Consider the following 27,461-nt stretch of genomic DNA (forward strand, 5'->3'; position numbering starts at 1 on the left):
CTTTAGGGGTCATTTTGTAAGATGCATTAGAAAAAATAATGCATACAATAACTTTGTATATTACTAAGTATTTATTATATACTTTATTTTGATATTATGCTATGTATAACTAATACACGAGAAATCGTGATATTAGTAAAGTAACGTGTTTTAATGTATATATTAACATGATTTGAGATATAATTATCGCTCAAAATCTTTTCTATATTCTTTTCAGTTTTCACTATATTTACGGAGAGTTTTTTTGTAAATAAGTAATTTTACCTCAAATAAGATCGATAATGAACCCCTCAATCTTACCTGGTTACACTCCTACCCGACCTCCCACTTTCTCACCCACCCTAACCTTATTTCATAGTGTGTTGTTCTTAGATTACATATAAATACTTTTGAGATGATATTTCTTAACTAATTTTTTCATAAAAAAGGTAATTTTTTTATTCGTGAAAAAACACCCTATGAAATCAATAGTTTTCTCCCTTTCCTAGCACGACAAGTGGACAAATGCAATTACTATTATTTCGCATCTTTTTCGTCTTTCTCCCTCTCTCTTTCCTCCACCATCAAATAGTATTATTTTTCTAAAACCACTTGTATTTTTTTTTATTTTATAAAACCACTTGTATTTGAATCTATCCATGCATATTTTTGTTTTATTTTTAAGCATTGAAAAATGATTATTCAAATGTATAAGTAAAACAATAAATAAAAATTATGTATTTGGTTTTAAGTTGGATAATTTCTTGAGAAAAAAGAAAGAGATAATCAAGGATATTATATTCTTGTAGTATTATGCAATGATTGTTAATCTAAATATTAGTATTTGATATTGTATTCAGTAATAAAAATATTATTAGAAATGTGGCGTAAAATATCAATAAATTTGTACATACATTTTACAATTTTTTAATATTGTTATTTAAATTTTACTATGTTGTATCATTACATATTTGACTAAATGGGCTCATTTTATGTAATAATCAATTGCTACTTCTTTTATATTTTAAGAATTTCATGCTAAATCAATGATAACATAATATTCCGTGCATTCCTCATAGTGAGATCTCATGAGGAGAGCAGAGTGTACACAAAGTTTTTGTCTATATAAGACGTTAGGTAGAAAGATCGTTTCAGATAGACCCTTGGCTCAAGACAAAAACAAACTAAAGAAAACGTAATAAAAGTACAAGAGACAATAAATAGTAACAAAATAGTAGTAGTACAACAACACAAAATAAGCAAATATTTTATCTCATTTTTTACATCTTTCTTATATAAAATCATTTTTTTGATAGTCGATAAGTCTTAACTACATCATATAAGTCAAAACAGAACAATCAAACCGAAATGAAGGGAAAGTAGAAAACAATTTTATTAGAAAGCATTTTATTATAAGATCTTAAAAACAAAGAAAACAAACTCTAAGCTATAATAGGGGCCTATATTCTTGGAATTAAATATTTTCAACTTTTTATTGTCCCAATATATTACTTCTAGTATCTTATATGAGAATAAAATATATATAAAAAATTTCAATACATACTTCATTCCTTACGTTTGAGCCTCATAAAGAAAATTTATGATATTTGGACCACTCTCAATTAGGGTCTCTCTAAGTAATCTTTTTACATACAAAAAAAAAATTACTATCACACTGTCGCCGTCCGATCTTCTTTCTCTCTCTACATCTCTCCGTTGAATCTCTCTCCTCCATCTTCTTCAACTGTAACCTCTCTTCCATTATCAGTCTCAAGTTGTTCAAGTTCATCATAATAATGGTAATTTGTTGTTAGTATTTTGAAGTATTGTGTTTGGATTCGGTTTTAATGGAGGAACGGAACTCAACGAGATTGAGTAGCTCAACAAACGATACAGTATGGGAGTGTGTGATTCCGTATATACAGGAATCGCGTGATAGAGACGCGGTGTCGTTGGTATGCAAGAGGTGGTGGCAGATCGATGCGATTACTAGAAAGCATATAACTATGGCGTTGTGTTATACAGCGAAGCCGGAGCAGCTATCTAGAAGGTTTCCACATCTTGAATCGGTTAAACTGAAAGGGAAACCAAGAGCTGCTATGTTTAATTTGATACCGGAAGATTGGGGAGGATATGTTACACCTTGGGTTGTGGAGATTACTAAGTCGTTTAGTAAATTGAAAGCGCTTCATTTTCGTAGAATGATCGTTAGAGATTCGGATCTCGAATTGCTTGCGAATCGTCGTGGGAAAGTTCTTCAAGTTTTGAAGCTGGATAAGTGTTCTGGATTTTCTACTGATGGTCTTCTGCATATTTCTCGTTCCTGCAAGTATGAATTTATTTCTATTGCAAGTTTGAGCTGTTTCCTGTTTCGGTTTTTTGAGTTTCATATTGTTCTTGTGAGTTAATTCACTTTAATTAACTTATTGTCTATGAGAATTTCCTGAATTAAGATCCCGAAGGGATGATTGATTGATTAAGACAAGAGGTCTAAGTTCTTGTTATAATACTCGAGGCTGGTCCAGGACTTGTACTGACGGGTTCAAGCATTTCTAAAATTATGGGGTCAAAATATAACATTTATTGAAATTTTGGTGATATTTTTACGTATATATTTAAGCTCCATATGGGAATTGCTGGGTTAGGTTGACTTATATAGCTTGTTAACTACATTTTCCCCTGCTTAGTATAAGCTCATTTGCTATGTTAACGTGGCAGCTGTGCTATTGGACTGCAGTAGGTTGTGCACAAGCTGGTTCAAACACTATCATTTTTACCAAAAGAAAAGAAAAGAAGCTATCCTGTATTATCCATTTATTTGAGACGTGTCTTGAATTTCTTTTCGCCCTTTTCGTTGTTTCTTTTTCTTGTAACTTATTGCTTCTATTCTAAAAAAAGGTGTTTTGTTTTCTGAGACTTCATTGGTATGCAGTGCTCTATTACTGTGGTTTAAAAAATTTATATTGTCATGTTTGCTCTTAACTATTGTAGTTTTGAATGTTTGTGGCGGTTTGAGTTGTCAAGGCTATTGGTAATTCTAGTGAACTTTCTTCTCATTCTGATTTGTTCAATTTTTTTGCTTGGGGGGTGTAGATTACCACATCAGTTTGAGGTTTATTGTCTCCCTTCATGAGCAAGTATTTGGGATTGAGCTAGACCTAAGATCCTTTTTACATGAACTTTCACTGTTGGTTGCACATTATATTCAATTAAGACAGTTGGCCACAACTTGGGTGATTCTGATAATTATATGAGGTTTGCATAACTTGTTTCAATAGTTTATCTTCTTGATATTCATGGGTACTAAAGCTTTTATAATCTGCAAGTATTGATTGAGGCAATATGTGGATTTTGGAAATTGGAAAGTCTTTATGGGACTCGTGAGTGATGGATGTCATGTTCCTCCTTTTAGTGGAAAGTATTTTCCTTGTAGAAACATTTTCTACAATTTAATAATCTAATGAGAATGTTTCCACACTGAATGTTGTTTTGAAGTGGAGAGGAAGAGCTAGATATGTTGAGACTAAGTGCCCATTTGGATTAGCTTATTTTTAGGTGTTTTTGATTTTTAGGCACTTTTTTAATTTTGAAGGTGTTTGGAAAGGTTAAAAAGTATTTTTAAGCACTTACTTTTACGCCAAAAAAGTTTTAAAATAAGCCAAAAGCCAAAAGTAGGGTATCATCTACTAATGACTTTTAGCTTTGAACTTATAAGTTGTTTCTTATATGCCCATCCAAACAGGCCCTAAAAGTACAGTTACTGTCCCCTTTTAGGCAAGGATTTTTTTTTCCAGGGAACAGTTTTTTGTTCAAGGTACCAACGCTGAGAAAATGTTTTGGAAAAATATTTTCCACTGTGCCAAACACACTGGAAAGCATGCCAATATATAGATGTAATTTCGGATTTGGTTTGGCGGCATGCCAGAAATTCAGGATTTGTAGTTAACAAAAGGCTATTGATATACATAGTGGAGCAACTAAGTCCTATTCTTTTCTTGATCCCCTGTGCAGTCCAGTGTTATCAAAAGCAAGAAAAAGCGCGCTTTAAGCGCAAAGCGAGGCGAAGCGCACCCACTGCGCTTTTCCTCCCTGAAGCGAAGCGACAATCAAAAAGCGATCACTTCAACAGTTGAAGCGAGAAGCGCAAGTAAAGAAAAAGCGAGAAAAGGCTCCTTAACTTTAAAAGGCACTAATTAGTTTTTTTTTAAAAAAGTTGTAAGGTTTTTTTTTTTTTAATTTCTGAAATTTCCTTTGGCGACTTCAAAATATTTCCTTTGGACTACTGCAGTAAGTTCTCTTCTTCTCTTTGGTTGCTATATCTGCGGCAGTTTTTTTTCTATTTCTGGTTGCTGCTGTGTTTTTTTCTATATTTCTGTTGCTGCTCTGTTTTTTTAAATTTCTATTGCTGCTTTTTTTTTTTCTATTTCTGGTTGCTGCTGTGTGTTTTTCTATATTTCTATTGCTGCTCTGTTTTTCTATATTTCTATTGCTGCTCTGTTTTTTTCAATTTCTATTGCTGCTCTGTTTTTTTTTCTAGTTCTATACAGTGTGATGTGTATGGCGTATGCTGGTTGCTGCTCTTAACCGTCTTTATTTTTTTACTTAGTTTATTTGTTGTTTTGTTACTAAGTTACACTTATTTTTTTTGGTGATGGCACTTGAAGAGTTTGAGAATCTTGTTGAAGAATAGGAGTTTGATCCTTTTGTGATTTAATTATGTTTTTACTTTATATATTATGACTTATGTGGATTATTGACTATCTATTTACTTTTAATCTAAGAATATATTACCTCTATTCAGTTATTTAATATTTTTTATTTTTATATTAAATACCGCTTTACTTAAAAAAAGTGTGTGCTTCGCTTCTCGCTTCTCACTTCTGTGAAACGAGCCCTCGTCGCTTTTTTCCGCTTCTCGCTTCCCAAAACATGGTGCAGTCAATGCCTTATACTTTGCCTATAGCTATGCAACTCAAGTAATTGTTTTGAGGTTGAGAGTAACTTTTAGGTGATGGACTCCATGGTTTACGAATAGCTGATTCCTAGAATTGTGTTAGTAGAAGAAATGGTTTCTTCATCTGTCTATAAGCATTAGTGTAGATCAGAGTATCCTAGATATGTAGATTTTGAGCATTATGAGAGGTACTTATTTCACTTCACTGTCAGAGCAGCTGCTTAAATAAGAGTATGAGCACATGTCTAACAAAAAAATGTACTCTCTCTAAAATAGTCCCACTTGATCATGCAGTTTTTGCCATAAATCATGTCTATGTTGTACGTGATTGGAATAATAACACTCTTTAAGGTGGAGAGCTAGTGTCTACTGTCTAGTCCTTAATCCCTTGTCCCAAATCAATCAACTATCAATATGTTTATGTATTTAATCCTGTGGACTTTAAATTTAATCAATTGATACCATTTTGGTTTTAGCCTGTTTTCTTGTGATCAAGAAATTCTTGAGGGTTAATGGCGCACAGTCTGAAACCCTGTGGATAATGAGCCCACCCTTTTATTCTTATCCAGTTAAATACTAAGCTTTTGTCTACGCTAGGGCTCAAACCCGGGACATGCACCTAAACCACAAAACACGCGCTGCATTTTTACCATTAGACCAAAGCCCTGTAGACAATCCATTTGGTTTTAGTTTATAAGGTGCCTACTATTAGTGTCTAAGCCGTTTGTCCATGAATAATTTTTCACTTTAATTCAAAATCAATGTATAGGTTAGAAATTCCAAATCCAACTTGTAGTTGGATTCCATATTTAAAGGTGCTCCAAACCTGTTTTCCAATTCGATCCTTATAAGTTCCAAATTAAGTGGAAACTATTTGGAATCCATGGCCAAATGCCTACTTAAATTTCAACCAATACGGTCAACATATCACTCTAAAAATTTGTGAAATTGATCATTAGAGTCGACTTACACAAGGGGTACTAAGCATGTTATCCTCTATGGTATAGATGTGTACAAGTGTTCACTAGATGTCAGCTTGTAAGGTGGCGACAACTGGTTATTAAAAAATATGGTTAGAGACAACTGGTCAGATGTTACAGATCATGCTGAAAGGTAAAGCTGATGAATGTGAAAAAAGTCGCCTGTTTTTGTCTTGTAGATCAAGTGATCTCAATGTTATTCTGGTGAAGCTGTAGGCCTAACTTGGTTAATTGTCCTATGGTGACTTTGCCGTTACCACTGCAGTGTAGTGTGTGATGAACCTATATTACTGTTTAGTTGATTGGAAGTTGGTCTTGATAATTGAGCTTGATTGATGTTGAAGTTGTTACACTGAACAATCTCTTATATGGGACTCATATGACATGATAGGGTTCTGATAAAGTCAATGCTTCTGCGCATTATTTATAATATATAAGACATTTTTAATCGCTTGCACAACTCGCTATGTTTTTGTGTTGCTCAAAAGTATCTTTTTGGGAAGTTTTAATACAATTGAGTAGTAGATTGAATTCTGTTGCCTGTTTTGTCTCTATGGGTTCTCATGTAGTCTGTGTCCTGCAGGAACTTAAGAACTTTGTTAATGGAAGAGAGTTATATAATTGAGAAAGATGGAGAATGGGCACATGAACTAGCATCGAACAACACTGTTCTTGAGAATTTGAACTTTTACATGACGGATCTTCTGCAAGTTAGGGCTGAAGATCTTGAATTGATAGCAAGAAATTGTAAATCTCTTGTCTCTATGAAAATTAGCGAGTGTGAAATTACGAATCTTCTTGGCTTCTTTAGAGCTGCAGCTGCATTGGAGGAGTTTGGTGGTGGCGCATTTAATGACCAACCAGAACTTGTTGAAAATGGCTATAATGAGCAATCAGGAAGATATGCCGCACTAGTTTTCCCTCCAAGATTATGCCAATTGGGCTTGACATACTTAGGGAGAAATGAGATGTCCATTCTCTTTCCTATTGCGTCTCGTCTGAGGAAATTGGATCTTCTTTATGCACTTCTTGACACAGCAGCCCACTGTTTCTTACTGCAAAGGTGTCCCAACTTGGAAATTCTTGAGGTTAAATCTTCGAAGCTTTTCTCACCCTCTTTTCTTTATGTCAATAACAATTTTATATTTAACGGGCTCAATTATATTGGTGCATAACACCGACACTCACACTGTTTTTGTTGTGAGTGCATCACTTTGATATCAGAAATTGAGCGTTTGATGTAATTAACGGTTAGAAGTCCCACATCAGTGTTGGCATGGGTAATTTCTTTATCATAGTATCAGAGTCGAGCCCATCCCAATTCTTTGTTCACCGATGTTGGACCTCCATATTATAGAGTCCATGCTCCAGTTAACTAGGTCTGGGCATGCTTGGGAGTGTGTTAGAAGTCCCACATCAAGTAGTTGGATAGGTAATTGGTCTGGGCACTTCTCCCCCGAGTTAGCTTTTGAGGATGAGTCAAGCTCAATGTCCATTTCTTATCATTAACAAAAAAAATATTTTTCTGTGGAACATGTGTCAGTTTTTATGCTTGGCAAGCTGTATTTTTAAACCTTGTATAATTTGATATATACCCTAACTTGATACTTCAACACATGGAAATGACTGATTCTATAGAGAGCATTCATGTATAGTTGCTAATTTTTGTTTCTCCATCTGAAAGATACCACTCCAGAACTTTTGAGTGAACAGAAGATTAGTAGATGAGAGGAAAAGATTTTTCTGAAGCTTATAACCTAATTCAGTTTTCTTTCTGTTATCATGTTTGAAACAGACAAGGAATGTTGTCGGGGATAGAGGATTGGAAGTGCTTGGCCAGTACTGTAAGAGGTTAAAGCGGCTCAGGATTGAGAGAGGAGCTGATGATCAGGAGATGGAGGATGAAGAAGGTGCGGTTACACACAGAGGATTGATTGATTTGGCAAAGGGATGTCTTGAACTAGAATACATGGCTGTTTATGTGTCAGATATTACAAATGAAGCTTTGGAAGTTATTGGTACATATCTGAAAAATCTGAGTGATTTTCGGCTGGTTTTGCTTGACCGAGAAGAAAGAATAACAGATCTGCCACTTGATAATGGTGTCCGTGCTTTACTAAGAGGTTGCCATAATCTTAGAAGATTTGCTCTCTATGTCCGGCCTGGGGGCCTTACTGATGTAGGTCTCAGTTATGTTGGGAAATACAGCCCAAACGTGAGATGGATGCTTCTGGGATACGTTGGGGAATCCGATCATGGCCTTCTGGAGTTCTCTAAAGGATGTCCGAGCTTGCAAAAGCTAGAAGTGAGAGGCTGCTGTTTCAGTGAACGTGCATTAGCTTTGGCTACCTTGCAGCTAAAATCGTTAAGGTACCTGTGGGTACAAGGATACAGGGCATCTTCAGCTGGTCGTGATCTCTTAGCGATGGCTCGCCCATTCTGGAATATTGAATTGATTCCTGCAAGACGAGTTGTTGCCAACGATGGAAATAATGCAGAAACTGTAGTCTCCGAGCATCCAGCCCATATACTTGCCTACTATTCCCTTGCCGGACAAAGAACAGATTTTCCAGACACTGTCAAGCCTTTGGACCCAACTTACCTTCTCGCTGAATAGGTTTGTAAATATAACTTTTCCTTGAGTGAAGTTGTTCGAGGTTTATTTGCTTCCTTTTTAGGTGTCTTGTCCATATGTATGCCTCTTCTTTTCCTCCTTTTTTTCCTTGATGAGAGTCTTTTCCACATTGATTTTGATCTTGTCTTGTAGACATGTATTCTGTAATAAATTTGCTTTCCTTGTGTTATCTGTAATCTAACATTTGGTGATCTACATTCCTAATCCCCCTGATCTCATCTTGTTCTGTGCTTTGGGTTAAACTAACATTTGGTCTTCACTTGTTTGATTTTAAGGTAGGGGTAAGGTCTACCTTCTCAGACCCCTCTTGTGGGATTACACTGGGCATGTTGTTGTTGTTTGATTTTAAGGCTAGAGATCAAAGCCTATGATAAACGATGAAACCATTTGGTAGTTCTATTTAGTTCTCTGCTTGTGCTTGTTTTTTCACAAGTGGAGATAGAATAAGTGTTCTTATTAGAAGTGTTTTACTGTTTTTTCTTCTATTTGATTGAACACTGCAGAGAGAAGGAAAATATTTGTGTCTTCTAATATGATTTTCACTAGAGTAGACTTTGTCAGCCCCTCTACCTCTCAAAGCAGTTAGGTCTACGTACACACTACTCTCTTCAGATCAATATTGTGGGACTATATTGGCTATGGTAATGTTGACTACTCTTCGTCTAGGAGGAGGTGAATCTCGGTTATGAGTGATGCCTTGTTATCTTTAAAAAACGTTAGAATTTAGAAAAAGAGTGGAAAAATTACCTAAATACACATCTTATTTCACCATAATTCTAAAATTCTCTACCATTTAATTATTTTTCAAATATCCCCTCTCGCTAATACATCCTCCCCCCCTCGTTGATACATCTTTTCCCTATATATCTGGATATCCTATCCCCTCTTGGATATATCCCTCCCTTGTGTATTCGGAGTCCAGTAATGTATTCGAAATCCATAAATTTCAAGGGATTTTTGTAATTTGAAAAAGAGTAGGGAAATAATGTAATTAGCTCTTAACCCTATGAGATTTTTGTAATTTGAAAAAGAGTAGGAAAATAATGTAATTGGTTCTTAACACTATGAGATTTTTATAATTTGTAAAAGAGTAGGAATTTTTTTTAATAGCTCTTAAAATTTAAGGATTTCAGATATATCACTCAACATCTCGATACATTGCGTTCTAGTTTTGGATACATCTCTCAACGTCTCGATACATTACATCTCGGTTTCAGATACATCATTCAATATCCCAATACATCTCGTCTCGATTTTGGATACATCACTCAATGTTTGATACATCGCATCCCATACATTATCTTTGTTGATACATGACACACTTGTCACGATATATCACTCAATGTCTCGATACATCACATCTCGATACATTACCTTTGTTGATACAAGAAACACCCGATACATTGCGTACGAGTGATATATCCGAGAATAGGAGAGAGTAGAGATTTTTGTAATTTTTTCAAATGGTAGGAAATTTTAGAGAATATGGTAAAATATGTTGTGTATTTAGGTAAATTTTCCTTAAAAGTATATCCACATGGATATGTGAGCCATTTGTGTAACAATAGAAATATATATGAGTCATTTTTATAACGAAGGCTGTCATCTCTAAATAATAAAATTGAGGGGTATATCAAACCTTTTCGCGTATATACTATTTGAGTTAGGGAGGATTCTGAAATAAGTGGAATGCAGACTCAGCAGTATTGTAAGCACCAGCCTGGAAATAGGTAAGCAAATGAACTGAGGATAAAAAATCAGACAACTTGGCTAAATTGCATGTGTTTTTCTTTTTTTATCAAATTCCCCTCATCTCAATCCAAAAAAAAAAACCAAAAATTGAGAAGAAAAAAAAGAACAAGAAAAGGAACCACCTCCCAATCAGATTTATCAAATAGTGCTAAATGACATAGCCTAAATAAGCAAAATCTGTCTCAGATAATAATTTATGTATATCGTTTTGAAAAAGTAATACATATATACTTCATATATAATATATGTATATAGAATAAACAGTAAATTTGATTAGTTAACTAGCTTTTTTACATTACCAGATTAGAAATACTACGGAATAATCCTATGGCGTATAGAAATTATGTTTTATCAATGCACAAAAGCTGAAACTCTTTAAAAAATAAAAGAAAATACTTGGTGCATGCATGCACAAATGAGACAAGGTTGTTAGTAGTCCTACATCGTTTGTAGAATGAACAATTGGTCTCTTTATATAATCATGCAATTTTAATTTCATGAACTAATTTTTGAAATTGAATTAAACGCAAAGATAGTTTTCTTAACAAAGGTTCACTTTTCCTTTATGTAAAAGGAAAAAAATACTATGCACTAAGCCACTAATGTAAAAGTGGTACACCTATTGGCTATGTATGAAATCCTTGGGAGTTGGGCCCAAGTAATCGTCAGTACACTAGTTCACTAATGGAATGCAAAAGAGACATCATCTATTCTTGATAAGATGAAACAATACAACAATAATACAAACAGTTTAATTCCACAAGTGGAATCTGAAGAGGGTAGTGTATGCATCCTTACCTCTATTTCGTAAAAGTGGAGAGACTGTTTCCGATAGATCCTTATCAAAAATCAAGTACTCCCTCCGTCTCATTTTATATGTCATCTTTTTACTTTGCACTTGCATTAAGAAATGATGTAATTTTACCCTTATAATTTTTTTGAAACTCAAGTTTTCAATCAATGAATACGAATTAATTTATTTTGATTAATTAGTTTAACCAATGAACATGAATCATTTACTTAACTTTTCTAAGTTGGTCAAATGTATGTTTTCAATGCTAATAACTCACAAGGGTAAAAAAGGAACAATATGCTAATTTATGCATTGATTTTATGAAATGACAAGTACTCCCTCCGTCCCTTTTTAGTTGTCCACTTTAGAAATGACACACAGATTAAGGCAACAATGATTAGCACAGTGAAGTTACAATTTTACCCTTATGACAACTTTTCACTTCAAAATTACAATCACTTAATTGAATTAAAGTGAAATAAATTGGAGGGAAACAACATACACTTTTACAATTTTCAAGAAGTGTAAATAAGGGTATAATAGGAAAAAATTTGTTGTCCTTTCTTGATTTGTCAAAATGGACAACTAAATAGGGACAACTAAAAAAGGAAATATGGACAAGTAAATAGGGACGGAGGGAGTATTATGGACCAACTATTTATAGAAACGGATGACATATAAAATGGCACGGAGGGAGTATGTTAAAGTAATTCCCTCTACCTCGTGAAGATATAAAAATTGATTCCGATAGACCCTTAACAAAAATCAAGTATGTTAAAGTAAATATAGTAGCAAAGAAGGTATGATGAAAACAATTAAAAAGAGAACAATATCAACACTAAATAATATGATGGGATGAAAGAAGAGATGATTTGATTGAAGATTTAAATGTGTGAAGTTTGAAAGCACAACAAAGAAACTAGGCACAGTACCAAACTAATTAAACTTTGATTTACATTAATACACCAAGATTGAAAACAAAATCCAAGATTGACATATTTTTTTTCAAATCTCATTTGATCAACGATGGAGTTGCGAATAACAACATTAGTTCAACATCCTTCAACGAACGATAGAGGGCTCTGACCTGACCACAATCAATCAGTCTATTGTTCTGGTTCTATAGAGTTGAGTTGTCACACAAATTGACCAAATGCCATCAGGTCTTCATCGATTGAGTTGTTCCAACATCCGATTAGTACGTCTGTTGTGCTTGTTGACCTATGCAATGAGGACATATACAACCTCTCTTCACACATCGATTTCTTGTTATTGTTGTTGTTGTTGAGAAACTCATCGTTTGTGAGATGGACGGTGGTGATGTCGTGGATGCTAGGTCTCTTCCTCTCTTTCTCCCTTGAAAGTTGCCTCAAGTAGTACTTCTGAGCATGACTAGCCACTTGTGTTGGAGTTTTAGAGATCACGAAATTCCTCGATATGTTTCTCCAATCTCCTTTTCCATATTTCTCTAACCCCATTAAAAATCGCCTATAATGCAACAACAACACTAATGTTAACATCAAGACCAAGTCAGAGGATAAATAGAAAATGTTGTGTGTTGATCACTTATGTTGCTCCGATTCTTCCAAAATGTAAACACGTGCATGTCAGATCCTTCAAAAGTATTCTTTACAAGTGTGGCATCATTTCTAAGAGTTCGAGCAACATAGCTGATCACTACTAATTAAGTTCATTGAACAAACATTAAAATAAAAAAACAATACTTATGAATTGAATGAACCTGTGTTCTTCCTCTGTCCATGGTACACCTTTCTTTCTTTTGTGATCATAAGACTTGCCTCTCTTACTAAACGTTTGAATCTTACAATGATCAACAAATTCCAACGCAAAAGAAGACGTGAAACCACGCCTCGTATTTGGGGGTAATCCAGCTTCTATGTCACTAACATCTGCAACCAATTCTTTATACTGCATTATCACATCAAGAACTGATTTCCCAGGGATGATTTCTGCTACTTTAGACCATCGATTTGGTGTAGTCTCGTCGTATATTGCCAGAGCACTTTCAAATCTCTTGTTCTCTTCTTTAGTCCATTCTGTATTACTCTTACTCTGTTGCATAATCCAATTTGAATTTGGTACAAAAGAAGTTGGATATAAAGTTTCCATATCCAAATCAAGAACCCTCAATTTTCTTGAAAATTAAAAGACTATAATCTTCCTGTCAATTTTACAATGATTTAGTGGATTTTCATAAAGGAGAAATTTAAAACCTAAGCAAAAATTAAGTAAAATATTTATTTTTTTCTCACCCCGAGCAGGGAAAGGAAATTACAAAATGGGAAATCGAACTCTCATCAACAAGGTAAAAGTTCAAAGAGTCAACCAACTGAACTGCTAAAGTTCAGATAGTCAACCAACTGAACTGCTAAAGTTCAAATAGTCAACCAACTGAACTACTAAAGTTCAGATAGTCAACCAACTGAGCTACTAAGATCTCTAGTAAAAGATCACTTCGTTCTTGATAGTTTTACTTACACGGTGGATAAGAACATACTCTAGATCATAATCATATTAAGGTAGCCGTCAACCAACCGAGCTACTAAGATTTCTAGATTACTTCGTTCTGGATAGTTAGTTACTTACTTGGTGGATAGGAACATACTCTGGATCAGAATCGAGAGGAGTACTTCTTGGTCAATTCTACAAACCTACAAACAGCAAGAGAAGAGAAAAAAGATTACAAATTAAGCAAAAATAACACAGATCAAACAAAAAGGTTCCAATTATTGGCCAAATTAGTAAGAAAAATTTCCAAGAAATGAAGATAAAAACAAGTATCAATTTTTCTTTTTTAATTAAAAAAAAAAAACAGGGAAAACAAACCTTAACTGAACAATAGACAATGATTGAATGAATTAAGACCATATAGATGACTGAATACAATAATAACATACAAGTCGAGTCTGATGATGATAGTGTTTACGAAGACCTTATCCCTCAAGAGTCAAGACAGAAAGACTATTTCCGATAAACTCTCCAAAATGATCTGACTTAAAATCATCATCATAAAAAGAAAGTTCTATCCGTTTAATTTTCCAATCTTTGTAGATGTATAGGAGTATATTTTGTTTTTTAGGAAGAAAAGGAGAGTTGAGCAAATATATATAATAAAAAAAAGACAACAGGTGACACCGAGTTGTCAATTAATGATTGGATAAGAATTTCTTTTATTTAATTAATACATGTTACATGTTTGTGTGCAATTATTCTATTTGTTGGTCTTTAAGGATTTGTGTGACTGCTACTAAAGTGTGGTCTAAAAAATCACACTTCACTTTTTTTTTAACTTCGAATTTACACGTTGCAAGATTCATTTTTGGAGACTATACAATATTCTCAATTACATATTCAAAAATTCGAAACTTTAATTAAGATGAAAGAATCTCAATCGTCTTTTAACAACCCATGTTGATTATCCTAATCACTTTTATGTTAATGAAAAGCATTACAAAAATAATCCTTTTTTTTTTCTTTCTTTATGGGGACAGCATTTTTTTAATTTCTTTTATGGCTAGTAGAAAAAGTTCTTATCTCAAATGGTATCGCTAATTGAAGAAATGAATGGGACTATCTTACGAATATCTTACGAATAACTAGAATGTAAGTTTTATGCATTGATTATATAATTTGAAATTTTACGAGGCTGAAAATAATATATATACATATATTTTTTTATTTGATATTATTTAATATCTTGTTTGATTTATACATGTATAGAGGATATAATTAATAATATAGCTACTTATAATATGAATAAGTATGGGTAAATACATAATTGTCCTTGAATACATAAAAAAAAGCAACTTTCACATATAGCAAACATAAAAATCATATTTGTATCATGTTATAGCTATAGTTTGCATAATTGCGCTCCATAACAAATTTTATGTTTGCTATGAAGCTTTTGATTTGTATAATTCACTACAGACATCCAATTTTATACAAATTGTTCAGTTTTGTATATATTCATTTATACATTGTAATTTGGATAATAAGATCTGTATTTGTATAATTATAAGTGTATAAGACGAAAATATATGTATTGTATTTGTATATACACTTTTCTCTCGCGTTATACAAACACAAACACATTTTATACCGAAATGTATAAAATGGCTAATTGTATACCGAATCAGATGGCAAAAAAAGGGATGTTTGCTGCGAATTACAATTAAAATAAACTATGGCTATAACATTTAATTTGAATTAATAGTTTGTCATTTCATACAATTTTCCCTAAAAAAATAGTGACTAAGAAATACTCTCGGTAATTGATATGACTAATTTCAATATTATTAATACACCATATTAAATACTATTCTTACTCACTTTACCAAACAATACATAAATTACTTACTTTCAATAACATAACTATTCATAATGAATATGATATGATAAACCACAAAAAGTAAAGCAAATAATTTGTTAAAGAAAAAAAGAAAACGCATCAAAAAAAAAAGGAAGATCATTTCACACCGTACTAGGGGAAATTTAATACTACTTTCTTTTGTAGAAAAGGCCTATGTTTTAAAAAGATTTCATCAAATAAACATGAATATATTTGATCCTAATTATTAATGGAGGTTAAATTCAGACTATTTCATAATATTTTTTCTAATTTTATTATACCATCAAATTAAGTTACTTGCAATAATAAATAACCGTTGTCCACTCATAACAAACACAATATGAAAACTTGAAAAATAAATTTAATATAACATATTAAAATTACACAAATAGTTTAAAGGTTTTTTTACGAACACATATATATAACTTAAACTCATAATATTTTCGAGCAAAAGTCTTAATCCAAAAAACATATTTAATTTTTAAAGACTCCCATTATACTTTTAATCTTAACAAAAATTTAAGAAAAAGGAAGTACACTTCTTCTTTTTTTCATACATAAAGGAGGGATGTCTTTGATTGTTAAAACTTGGCTTAAGTCATCAGCGGCTCCTTAAAGTTGTCTGCATAATTCACTTAGACACCTCAACTAAGACTAGTACCTATTGAACACTTTTACCAATATAAAAATTGTTCCTATTAGGCATTTTTTTATAATCAGCAAAATATATGAAGAGTGTGTGATACACTTGCGGTGACGTGGCAAAATGGCTAATTAAAAAATAACATGTGGCACTGGGCCCCGAAATTATAAAAAAAATAATTTTGTTTAAAATTATTTCAAACGCTTTTTATATCTAATTTTTTTTAAAAGAAAAAGAAAAAAAATGAAAATGTCAACCTATTCTACCCACCCCACCCCTACCCACCCACCTTTCATCTTCATCTTCTTCCCAAAACACATTCTTTCTCAAATCACAAAACCTAATTCTTTTCAAATAACTTTCAGATTAACTTTTAAAAAATATATATATACATTTTCATACTAAGAGTGAAGAAGAAAGAAAATTTTGCCGGCGGTTATTCATTTCTACATCGATGACAAAATGAAATTGATAGCTCAAAAATTAATTCTTTCAATTTTTTGAATATCATTTTTGATAAATTTAATGGGTTTATATATGAATTTGAGTAAAAATCTTTGTTCGAAAATTTTGATAAACAAATATCGGCTAACTTTTTTTATATGTAACAATCATTTATCTTCTTTCTTCTTCTTCTTCATATTTGTTCCTTATTTTTATGAGATTTGAAATAAATCATACTTCTTTCAAATCTGAATCTTCATAGTTGATTTTCATTTATCTTCATATTTGAAAGAAATAATATTATTTTTTTATAAAAAAGAAAGAAAAACAATGTTGGAGCTAAAATGAAGAATGTTTTGCAAACTAAAGTATGAAGAGGATGATAGGTAGGGAGTGGGGTATTTTTCTTTTTTTGAAAAAAGTGTAAATGAAAGAAGAAAAATGTTTTTAATTTAATCATAATGCCAAGTGTCAATAAAAGAAGAAAAAATGTTAAAAAAATTCAAAAAGACACTATTTTGAATCTTTTCACGCGTTTCAGGGAAGTGCAAAACACATTTTTTGCCATATCAGTGTTTTGTGTTTAATAGGTACATGTTTTGAACAATTTAGGTGCTCAATAGGTACAAGTCTTAGTTGAGGTGTCTAAGTGAATTATGCGGACAACTTTAAGGGGCGGTCGATGACTTAAGCCTTAAAACTTTATGATGCAAGTACCATTTCAATGGGAAAGCTCTATGTTTTCTGCATCCCTATATAATTTTTTATTTATTTGTCTAGTATACTAAAAATAAATATATATATTTATTTAATTTTAAAAATTATGAAATAATTTATCATTTCATACCTATTTTATCAAGAGTTGGGGACTTCAAGGAATTGTGGCTTCGGGGCGATTTTTCAGAACAAACTTTACGAGGCCTTGCGTTAGTTGTTGGGGGAGAAGTATGTATAGTCTCACCATGACCCATGATATTTTTGGGTTTTTAGGAGTCATTTTATAGAAATAAGGCAAATTTTACAATTTTTCATGTGTGTTAGCTCATAAATATTTGGTGAAAGGGCTTTTGGGAGATTTTTTTGAAAAAAGTTTATGAGACCATCCGACACGAGTTGGTAGAGCAGTACGTATAGCCTCACCATGATCATCGACATTTTTTTTCAATTTCTTATGTATGGTAGCCCATGAATTTATGGTGAAATATCTTTCGGACAATCATTTTGAAAAAAAACTTTATGAGACTCTCTGTAAGGAGTTGGGAGAGCAATATGTATAGCATCACCATGATCCACGACAGTTTTAGGCATTTAGGAGTCATTCTATAGGAATTGAACGATTTTTTCAAATTTTCGTGTGTTTTAGCTCATGAATATTTGGTGAAATGACTTTCGGGCGATTTTTAAAAAAAAACTTTACAAGACCCTTCGTAAGTAGTTTGGGGAGCTATACGTATAGCCTTACCATGATCCGCAATATTTTTGGGCATTTAGGAGTCATTTTATAGGAATTCGGTGTTTTTTCAATCTTCATGTGTTGCCTATGAATATTTGGTGAAAAGGCTTCTAGAAGATTTTTTCGAAAAAACTTTACGAGACCGTCTGTAAGGATTTTGGGGAGAAGTATGTACAGCCTCACCATGATCTACAAAATTTTTGGTATTTATGAGTCATTTTATAGGAATTAGGTGATTTTTTCAATTTTTTGTGTGTGTTAACCTATGAATATTTGGTGAAAATGGCTTTCGAAAGATTTTTTTGTAAAAACTTTACGAGACCCTCCGTAATGAGTTGGGGGAGCAATATGTATAGCCTCACCATGATCTGCGACGTTTGTGTACATTTAAGAGTCATTTTATAGGATTCGTGCGATTTTTTTAAAATTTTCAAATTTCATGTGTGATAGCCCAAGATTATTTGATGAAATGACTTCCGGCCGTTTCAAAAAAAAAAAAAAGAACTTAAAAATATGTTTGATTGATTTCGAATTTAGATAATTTCTAATATCTAAAGTTCATATAATAAAATCATCATTTTATTTGTTGCTCTTTAAGGAGTGTAATTAATAATATATGGACAAGTAAAATGGACGGAGGGAGTATTACATTTGACCAAATAAATTATAAAGGAGAAATCTTCTTATCAACGTTTGTATGAATTTTTCCCGCTCTCAAAATGTTTCTAAAGTTAATATAATAAAATCATTATTTTATTTGTTGCTCTTTAAGGAGCATACTTAATAATATATGGATAAGTAAAATGGACGGAGGGAGTATTATATTTCACCAAATAAATTATAAAGGAGAAATTTTCTTATCAACATTTGTATGAATTTTACCTGCTCTCAAAATGTTTGTATGCTTGTAAGTACTCTCCCAAATCTTAAAAATAGTGCTCGAAGGGTGGAGTTAGAAGCTCAGATACAAATTTGTTTAAAAGAAATAATTTTTGCGCAAACGACGCATTTCTATTGATAAATTTGCTATTAAATATGTCCTAATATTAAAATTATACTTCAGCTAAAATCAGAACTCATAAAATTTGTTATTAAATTTAGTTTTCATAGTCATTTTACTCCAATCAATTAGATATTAAATTATTTATATATATTTATGTAAAAGAGTACGTAACACATTTAAAAATACGAAACAAGGAAAACAAAAGCGCCTGTAGCTCAGTGGATAGAGCGTCTGTTTCCTAAGCAGAAAGTCGTAGGTTCGACCCCTACCTGGCGCGACTATATATATCCTTTTTTCCCCACTTCACACCGAGACAATTTTATGATTTTCGAGTATAATGAACTTACAGATGACATCGAGACAACTTTATGATTGTCAAAACCGTGAACTTATGCGTCACACCGAGACAACTTCATGATTTCCGAGACCCACCATATGGAGACAACTTTATGATTTTCGAGTATAATGAACTTATAGGTCACATCGAGACAACTTTATGATTGTTGAAACCGTAAACTTATACGTCACAGTTCACACCGAGACAATTTTATGATTTCCGAGGCCCAAAAAACTATGAACTTATAGGTCATATGGAGACAACTTTATGATTTCCAAGGCCCACCGAGACAAAACTGAGTTTGAGTATAATGAACTTATACATCACATCGAGACAACTTTATGATTGTTCCGAGGCACAGTGAGACAACTTTAGATTAGAATAGAAATGAAGCATAATCAGACAAGTTGTAATACATAAATTTATCTTACATAATACTACTACAACTTATTTGTCTTTTTTTATCTTTTATGTCTGAAATCCAGCATATCACCAGTTAATAGAAACAACAATATACAAAAAATGTTCCAATTCCCATTTCTTAACAAGACCTTCTTGTCTTTAACCTATCTCCCTTTTATAACCTGATGGAACAGCATTTTCGCGATGCTCTAGAAAGAAAGCGCGAAAAAAACAAACAAACATTATGATTGCTGCATTCTCAAGCCTCAAACAGCAGCACCAACTGGTGCACCAGCCTTAAGCCTTGATGATCCGTAGAGTGTTTCCTCAAATCGGATAATCTCATTCTTGGAACCATAAGCAACTTGAGTCCGGTCATCAAGATTAACGATCACTTTGTCAAGGACGGATTGTTTCCCATCGCTGCTGTAACCTCCAGCTTTTTCGATCAAGAATCCTAATGGTGCCACTTCAAAGAGCAATCTAAGTTTCGCCTTGGCTGTTGGAGATGTCACATTTGTGAATATACCTTTCTCCTTTACAATGATCTGTGAAAAATCGAGAAGGGAATTCAACAACTTATATATATATATATATGTAAAAAGAATCATTAGTATAATGTTCAATGCCCCGTTGCACCACTCTGCCTCTGCCCCTGATCACATACCTGGTTTACATCAGGCACCATTCCTCCGGTGTATCTCAAGGTGTATTTCTCCTTCACATAGTAATCGATCAGCTGTCATCAAGAATCAAGAGTCAGAACGCGGAATTTCATTTTAGTAGCAACTTAGAAAGCATATGAAAAGGGAACAACAAGAGAAAAGGTATAGGAAATGCAATTTGTTCGAGTACAGATATCAGATATTGAAGACAAAATACGAGAAATGATAGTAAACCTTGGCGTAATCAGGATTGTCAAATGTAGCTCTCAAATTTCCAGGGGAGAACATTTTTCCTTCTCCGATTTCTGTTGTATCCTTAACATGTTGCCATTTTCCTACGAACAAAAAGGAACATAGATATTGAGACAACTCGTAGCAAGAAAAGTCTAAATTATTACAAATCAATGTATGTCAAAACCTTCATCAAGGAGGAGGAATTCATGGGTCCCAGGAGCATCTTTAAGAGCAAGAACATATGTAGTTCGTGGTCCAAATATCCCCATAGCTGCTGCAACTTGCTCTCTTCCTGTGATCCCGGTTAACTTATCCCCGGGCCATACACCAAAGATGGTTCCAACTGTGAAGTTCGTGTCCACGATACTGGAACCATCAAGTGGATCAAAAGCAACACTAAATCCTCCTGTTTGATACAAATAGAATTCATCAGTGTCTTTTATACCCTTAGGTTTCTATAAGGAAAATTAACCAGATGTTAGGACATGAATTGAGTGATATTTGAAGTTAAAGTTGAAAAATGGTATTTCGAAGTTGATATTGTGTTTGGACATGCATTTTACTTGAAAAAATAGGTGACGTCTTTGAAAAATTCTAGTGTATAACCAAACAAGTACCTTCAGCAGGGCCCCCCATGTCTTGGAGCTCAGGAACTTCCTCAGAACAAGCATATTTGCAAAAGTGTGAATATGTCAAGGCCTAAACATCAACAATCAAAAGAACAAGTTTTTGTCAAACTTAGATAAGAATTACATCCACTATTTCAATTTGTTTGTCTGGTTTTGCCTTGACACGAGAGAGTAAAGAAATTTTTTGAATCTGTGATTTTAAATTAAAGATACGTTGAATGTACCAAAATGTCTCCTTTAATCCAGTGGTTTTAAACATGTCAGGTGAAAAGTTAGAAGTAAAAAGTTGTCAAAAAAGAGAAGAGACATTCTTTTTTGAACGGACTAGAAAGTAGAAAGGAAAATAAGACAAACAAATTGAAACAGAGGGAGTAACGTACATTGTAGAGAATCAGTTTTATCAAGTAGCAATAGGCATAAGCTACTTCTGTCATATGGGGTGGAGCTATATGTACTAAAGGTGGTTCGATTGAAATCCCTTTATCGATAAATTATACTTTGTAAGTAAAGTAAAAAACAATCTTTTAGTATATATATAAACAGTTGAATCCCCTCAACACAAAGAAGCTTCAAGTATAATGTCAAAGGTGGTTCAAAAATTGTTTTTGCTCACACGTTGTGAGTGTGTATACATGCATTTTTTTTAAAAAAAATCCTGGCTCCGCCACTCTATAGTTTTGTACCTCAAAGAGAAGCTTATCGGCAAGCATATCGACAGCAAGCTGTTCATCACCAAAAGAATTGACACAAGCAGTTCCTCCACAAGAAGCTGTTCTGACTTTGAAGGCAATTGTTCTCAATGCTTCTCCCATACACATCATTAACCTGATTAACCCCTTATCTGAGGTTGATTTTGAAAGAAATTCTTCCTATAAATACACCAATTAACTAGTCATTTTCATTAATTTCTTGTATAACAATTACATTAAATAAGATTAATCAACAAACATGATCAAACTTACCAAGCTATCACCAATCTCACATTTTGTCACCAAGGAAGAATTTTTTGTCCTAGACTCCTTATGTGATGATTTAGGCGCAACGCGCAATGATTCCCCAAATAATGAGCTTGATTTCAGACTCTGCAAGAATCTCATGTCATACTTAAGTCAGAAGCAAATTCAGGATTTTAAATTTATGAGTTCTGGATCCTTGAAAAGAATACTTACTTGGTACTGAATAAATTATTTATACTTTTAAACACAAGTATAAGGTCTAGGCCAAAGCTACTAGGTTCTGCCGAATCTTATAGCTCATCTATTTATGTTCTATGTCAAATACATGCTTTGCATAGAAGTACAAGTTTATGATATATATCCATGATTTTTTTTAAAAAAAATTATCATAGTTTCCTAAAGTTATTTAATTAGTATAGAAAAATGAAGAAAATCAAATGGAAATTAATTAAGACATACCCTTGAGTTGAATGAAGGGGAAATGGATCTTGAAGTTGCTAGTGAAGTTGAATATTGTTGAGAAGAAACATTTGGGAGAAGAGATGTAGCTCTTGCACAACATGTGACACTAGTCTCCATTTTGTGTGTTAAAATTAAGACTTTTGAGAGTGGAGAGGGGAAAATATCCTACAATGAAGAAATATAAAAGAGAGAAATTTTTTTTATCTCAAAGTTGTTGCTATAGTTGAGTTAGTTCTAGCCTCTAACTTTTTTGGGGCATGGGGTCTAACGGGGTGGAGGTGGGGTAGTAGATAAGTTGTTAATGACATGTTGCCACATGGATGATATTTGTATAGATAGGCTGATATAAGGGGGTATGGGTGAGATTAATGACCATCACTCATAATTTTGTGACTCAAATATCTTGTTACTAAAGAGATATGGTTTCTATTGAGTAATGACCTTTCTTCATTTTGTTTCTTTTTGTCAACTTGACACAACCCTATCATGCTTTTTTTCTTTTTTGTTTGGAAGATCGTAGTGTTTGGATCAGCTTCGTTTTGTGTTATTAGAGTTGAGAGTTTTTAATTAAAGTTAGTTTTTTGTGTAGCATCTATTCAAGCTACTACAATCAAACTTTTATATTATATTGTTCTTTGTTCGGATAATTTTTTATTGTGATAACAAAATGTTATTATAAAGAATAATATAACATAATATGAAAATTCAAGTTCAAAGAAACATTGGGTCGTTTATAGCTAAATATATAGAAAATGATTGTTATTGAGATGTCTGACTATATATGTGTGACTATTAAATTGTATTTATATTTTACTATATTGTTTTGATAAACACAATATTTGAATAGATTATATCATTTTTCGTCATTACATAATATCATACATCAACAATTTAAAGGTTAAGCATACAAAAAAGGTTGGGTCGCAAAAGCCCACTGAGGATTGCAAATTTGATATGAGGAACACCAGTGCCGACTCAACAACATTGGGGGCCTAAAGCGAAACTTAAGATATGGTCCTAATATTATATTTTTTTCATCATATATACTTTTATTTAAAATAAACTTTTCTAGCTATTTTAGAAGTGAAGTTTTTAAGTAGTGTTTTATAATCAATTTGTATTAATAATTCCTTTTCAAATGAAAATATAGCTAATTAATTCAATATCTCTTGAGACACTGTTGATCTTAGAGAAAATTTTAATCAATTTTAATTTCGAAAAATAAAATTTCGGCTGAGGCAATGGTTAAATGAACTCTTAACATTATCCTATAAGCAATAAGTCTATTTGGAAAAGAATCAAGTCTTTTTATTTGATTGAGTATTTTCATTGGATCATTATCTTCTACTTATATTATTTCTCTTAACACTTTTAATTCAAAAAATAAATCTAAACCATCAATATCAAAATAACTATTATGTGTTAAAGAAAGTTAAGGTTAAGACAATATTTTTAAAAAATTCTCATTATCTAGTGATCTCAATATTTTACCACTAAATAAGAAATCAAAAATATTTTTATATGCTTCAATTGATTCAAATCTATTTTGAAGTGAAATTGGTTGATCTACTCTACATATGTAAAGTAATCAAATCTAAAAGATTCTTCATAGGACTTTGTGATTTCATTATCCATATTTTCATCAAATTGTTTCTTACGAAATTCAGGTTTATATTCATCTCAAATGCAATTTTCTTAATAGAAATCATAGCACTCATAGTACATATAATTATTATTTTTAAAATGGGACCCCCCAAAAATATGGGGCCCCAAGCGATAGCTTTAGTGGCTTAGGGGTTAAGACGGCTCTGAGGAACACCTACTCAATCTAAGCACAGGTTTGTTATTTTGTTGGCTGTGCAAAGAAGGTTGTTGACCAAGAATAGACATTTGAGTGACACAGACTTAGACTTCTACTAAACATACCCTGCGGTACTTGATAATTCACTCACGAATCGTTCACGATGTGGCGGATCATCACATGACGCTACAAATTCAAGTGGATACTGAAATTTGTTCCCTATGTGACAACCAAGTTGTAAAGACTCGTCAACATTTATTTTTTGATTGTGAATATTGGGCCAAGATGGTCCAATTGGCTTGAATACTTAATCAAGATTTCATAACAAAAAGGCCCAAAGGTGTAGGTAATCTTTATATAATTACCCCAAAACAAAAAAAGGAAAAACTACTAAACACCACATACTTTACTACCATATATACATATTTTATCTCTAGTTTAAAAAAATTACACATAATACCACTTTGAATAATTATACCATATATTCTAAAAAGTTAAAATACTCAAATCCCTTAAATATGACATTACATAATTATCTTAAAATATAATCTCCTTAATTAGTGGGATGTTAACAATTCAAACTTTACTTTCTCTCACATTAAAGCAACTGTTTCCCTCCCCATCCCATTACATATATGTATCTCACCCCACCCCCACGTAATTCACATAAACCCACATTCTCCACTTCTTCTTCAACCATCTCAATAGTTTGCATGTACTAAATCAAAAATTAATCTTGATGATCAGCAATATATAAAGATGTAAGATTTTGTTTGATTTTTTGCTAATATTCGAATGTATCTTTGGATTTCAGCACTTTCATCTGATTTCTGAGATACATGCTTAAATATTTAAGATACATCATATTTAACTCAACAATATTATGAATTATCTATATAAAGATGCACACATGTGAAAGCGAGATACATGCTTAATCAAATTTACATGCTATACAAATCATTAATATTAAACATTACTCTTACTTTTTAAGAATGATGTATACATTATTGAGAGTCATACATTATTTATCCGAGATACTCACTATAAAATTAAGATACACGATAAAAACACATTCAACTGTACAACTAATTTCATTTTTATCATTTTTTTCCTGAAATTCATGATTATCTCCATAGATACATATCAACAAACTTCCAAGATACATCCAACAAAAAAACGAATCTGACTAATATCTTCATGTACCATCTCGTTTCTAATTTTTATTGGAGTAAAATTGTCTTTCATCGTGTATCTAATCTCCATGTTTTTGCTTGTACAATTGATTCCTAGTTGGGTTGAAATACCATCGACTAGATCGTTGTAGGTTGTATTATCTCTAAAAAGTATTCCATCAATAATTTTCGTTTTCAATTTCAGAGATCCACGAACATGAATGCCTCAACAATACTGTTATATTGGCCATTTGAAGAAAAAAAACCTCGAAAATTGAAGCTTCAATGGAAGGAATTGATGAAGAAGATGAAGTTTACAAGTTCAGAATTACTAACGTTTATGATCTGAATTTTTTTAAGTAAAATTAGTATAATAGTTGATACGGATTGATCCTCTAAATCCGTTTTATTGGTTAATTTTTCATATTCTACTCCTTTAATCAAGGAAATAAGTTACAACATTTAATTCAAAAGTCACAAATCATGTATCTCGGCCTTGATACACGTATCTGACGGGCCTTGATACATGTATCCCACAATCAAAAATGGTATAGAATGTAATAGCAAAAACTAATGAGATTCCCAGTAATTAGGATCTAAAGTAGGGGGATTTATGTAGTTTACCCAAAAAAAAAGAAGGAAAAATTACATGATTAAGCAAACATATACTAGTTAATTAGTCATCATAGCTATAGTTTTAGTTAATTACTACTCGCGATCAATATTCAATGATAATTACGTAGACTGGGGTTTCGAGTTTGTATAATTCATACGTTGGTATAATTCAAAATTTATATAATATAATATGTGTAACTTTTGTATGATGCAATTTTATATAATTATATAATTTGTATAGTTGTTTAAAGTTCAAATGTTGTGTTTGTATAAATTCGTTATTTCGAGTTTATACAAAAACAACTTAATTATACAAATGTACCCGCGAATTATACAACCCGTGAATTATACAAATGAGGCAGCTTAAACTGTAGCTACCGCCCATAAATATGCAAACTATAACTATGGAGCATCATTAAGTTTATTATAGTAGTTATTTTGCGAAAATTCCCCCCAAAAAATCACCTAATTATTGTATATTAAATTGGTTTAATATAAATATCTAATGTGAATAAGTATTTATCGAATTAATGATCATAAACAATGGATGATTAAGAACACAACCCGATAGACCAATCATTAATGAAATTGATAAAAACAAATAGGGGTTTTGTGGCTGCAATCCATCACAATGGATGATTAAGAACTCAACAAACGTTTTTTTTTTTTTTTTGGGGGGGAGGGGGGGTTGGGGTTAATTTGTCACAATGTATGAATTTAGAATTATCTCAATTTTCGTGTGTATTAAGTCTATAAATTTTTTAAAATATATGTGATTGACTTTGTTTGAGCTCAAATTTTGTGGGTCCTATGGTAACGACCCTATTACATGATACACATTATTTTTTAAAGGCAGACATACTTATTTTGAAGTTTATATGACAGGAAACAAGACTTTAGTTTTATCTCGATTTTCATGTGTATTAGTCCATAAATCTATTTAATTTGTGCAATTGAATTTGTTTGAGCTCAAATTTTATGGGTCCATTAATTTTTTTCTGAATTCCAATTCGTTATGTTATTTTTGTTGAAATTACATATATCAATAAACATACATTTTCAAAAGCAATGTAATATATTGCTTTTTGTATGTTTTATTTCCAAATTATTGAGAAATTTATATTAGAATGCATGTTTTAATTCATATGAAATCGAATATGGAGCATTGTATCATATTTAA

General features: G+C 32.3%; 3 protein-coding genes and 1 non-coding gene across 5 annotated transcripts; 2 read left to right on the forward strand and 2 right to left on the reverse strand.

The window, feature by feature from the left end:
• Window positions 1–1,556: 1,556 nt before the first annotated feature.
• LOC125831217 (coronatine-insensitive protein 1) lies at window positions 1,557–8,758 on the forward strand. Its single transcript, XM_049510406.1, has 3 exons — window positions 1,557–2,308; window positions 6,497–7,001; window positions 7,709–8,758. The coding sequence occupies exons 1-3, from the start codon at window positions 1,827–1,829 to the stop codon at window positions 8,528–8,530; spliced, it is 1,809 nt and encodes a 602-aa protein (XP_049366363.1). The 5' UTR covers window positions 1,557–1,826; the 3' UTR covers window positions 8,531–8,758.
• Window positions 8,759–12,030: 3,272 nt separating this feature from the next.
• On the reverse strand, window positions 12,031–13,298 carry LOC125831234 (transcription factor DIVARICATA-like). The gene is made up of 2 exons (XM_049510426.1): window positions 12,835–13,298; window positions 12,031–12,581 (listed from the first exon to the last, which is right to left on the reverse strand). The coding sequence occupies exons 1-2, from the start codon at window positions 13,221–13,223 to the stop codon at window positions 12,230–12,232; spliced, it is 741 nt and encodes a 246-aa protein (XP_049366383.1). The 5' UTR covers window positions 13,224–13,298; the 3' UTR covers window positions 12,031–12,229.
• Window positions 13,299–19,212: 5,914 nt separating this feature from the next.
• TRNAR-CCU (transfer RNA arginine (anticodon CCU)) lies at window positions 19,213–19,285 on the forward strand. Its single transcript has one exon. It is a non-coding gene; the product is annotated as a tRNA-Arg (tRNA).
• Window positions 19,286–19,862: 577 nt separating this feature from the next.
• LOC125831227 (sedoheptulose-1,7-bisphosphatase, chloroplastic) lies at window positions 19,863–22,894 on the reverse strand. 2 transcript variants are annotated; one of them, XM_049510419.1, is made up of 8 exons: window positions 22,691–22,894; window positions 22,238–22,357; window positions 21,959–22,144; window positions 21,264–21,345; window positions 20,831–21,052; window positions 20,647–20,747; window positions 20,415–20,486; window positions 19,863–20,295 (listed from the first exon to the last, which is right to left on the reverse strand). In XM_049510419.1, exons 1-8 carry the CDS (start codon window positions 22,808–22,810, stop codon window positions 20,014–20,016), a joined length of 1,185 nt encoding a protein of 394 aa, XP_049366376.1. In that variant the 5' UTR covers window positions 22,811–22,894; the 3' UTR covers window positions 19,863–20,013. The 2 variants fall into 2 exon arrangements, with proteins under 2 accessions (XP_049366376.1, XP_049366375.1); XM_049510418.1 differs by having other exon boundaries at window positions 22,238–22,378; window positions 22,691–22,848.
• Between the last annotated feature and the right edge of the window lie 4,567 nt (window positions 22,895–27,461).

The sequence above is a fragment of the Solanum verrucosum genome, unplaced genomic scaffold, assembly GCF_900185275.1.
Source record: "Solanum verrucosum unplaced genomic scaffold, falcon-dt-bn FXZP01000049.1, whole genome shotgun sequence".
In the NCBI taxonomy this organism is placed as follows: domain Eukaryota; kingdom Viridiplantae; phylum Streptophyta; class Magnoliopsida; order Solanales; family Solanaceae; genus Solanum; species Solanum verrucosum.

What these genes read in the sequence shown, in the direction of transcription:
- LOC125831227 (XM_049510418.1), bottom strand. Translation starts at nt 22,810, where the DNA reads ATGGAGACTAGTGTCACATGTTGTGCAAGAGCTACATCTCTTCTCCCA. An exon ending in CCCCTTCATTCAACTCAAGG is followed by an intron (nt 22,379 to 22,690) that starts GTATGTCTTAAT and finishes TTCTGACTTAAG; the next exon opens with TATGACATGAGATTCTTGCA. An exon ending in TGGTGCCTGATGTAAACCAG is followed by an intron (nt 20,296 to 20,414) that starts GTATGTGATCAG and finishes GATTTTTCACAG; the next exon opens with ATCATTGTAAAGGAGAAAGG.
- LOC125831234 (XM_049510426.1), bottom strand. Translation starts at nt 13,223, where the DNA reads ATGGAAACTTTATATCCAACTTCTTTTGTACCAAATTCAAATTGGATT. An exon ending in TGGACAGAGGAAGAACACAG is followed by an intron (nt 12,582 to 12,834) that starts GTTCATTCAATT and finishes GTTGCATTATAG; the next exon opens with GCGATTTTTAATGGGGTTAG.
- LOC125831217 (XM_049510406.1), top strand. Translation starts at nt 1,827, where the DNA reads ATGGAGGAACGGAACTCAACGAGATTGAGTAGCTCAACAAACGATACA. An exon ending in CATATTTCTCGTTCCTGCAA is followed by an intron (nt 2,309 to 6,496) that starts GTATGAATTTAT and finishes TGTGTCCTGCAG; the next exon opens with GAACTTAAGAACTTTGTTAA. An exon ending in CCAACTTGGAAATTCTTGAG is followed by an intron (nt 7,002 to 7,708) that starts GTTAAATCTTCG and finishes TGTTTGAAACAG; the next exon opens with ACAAGGAATGTTGTCGGGGA.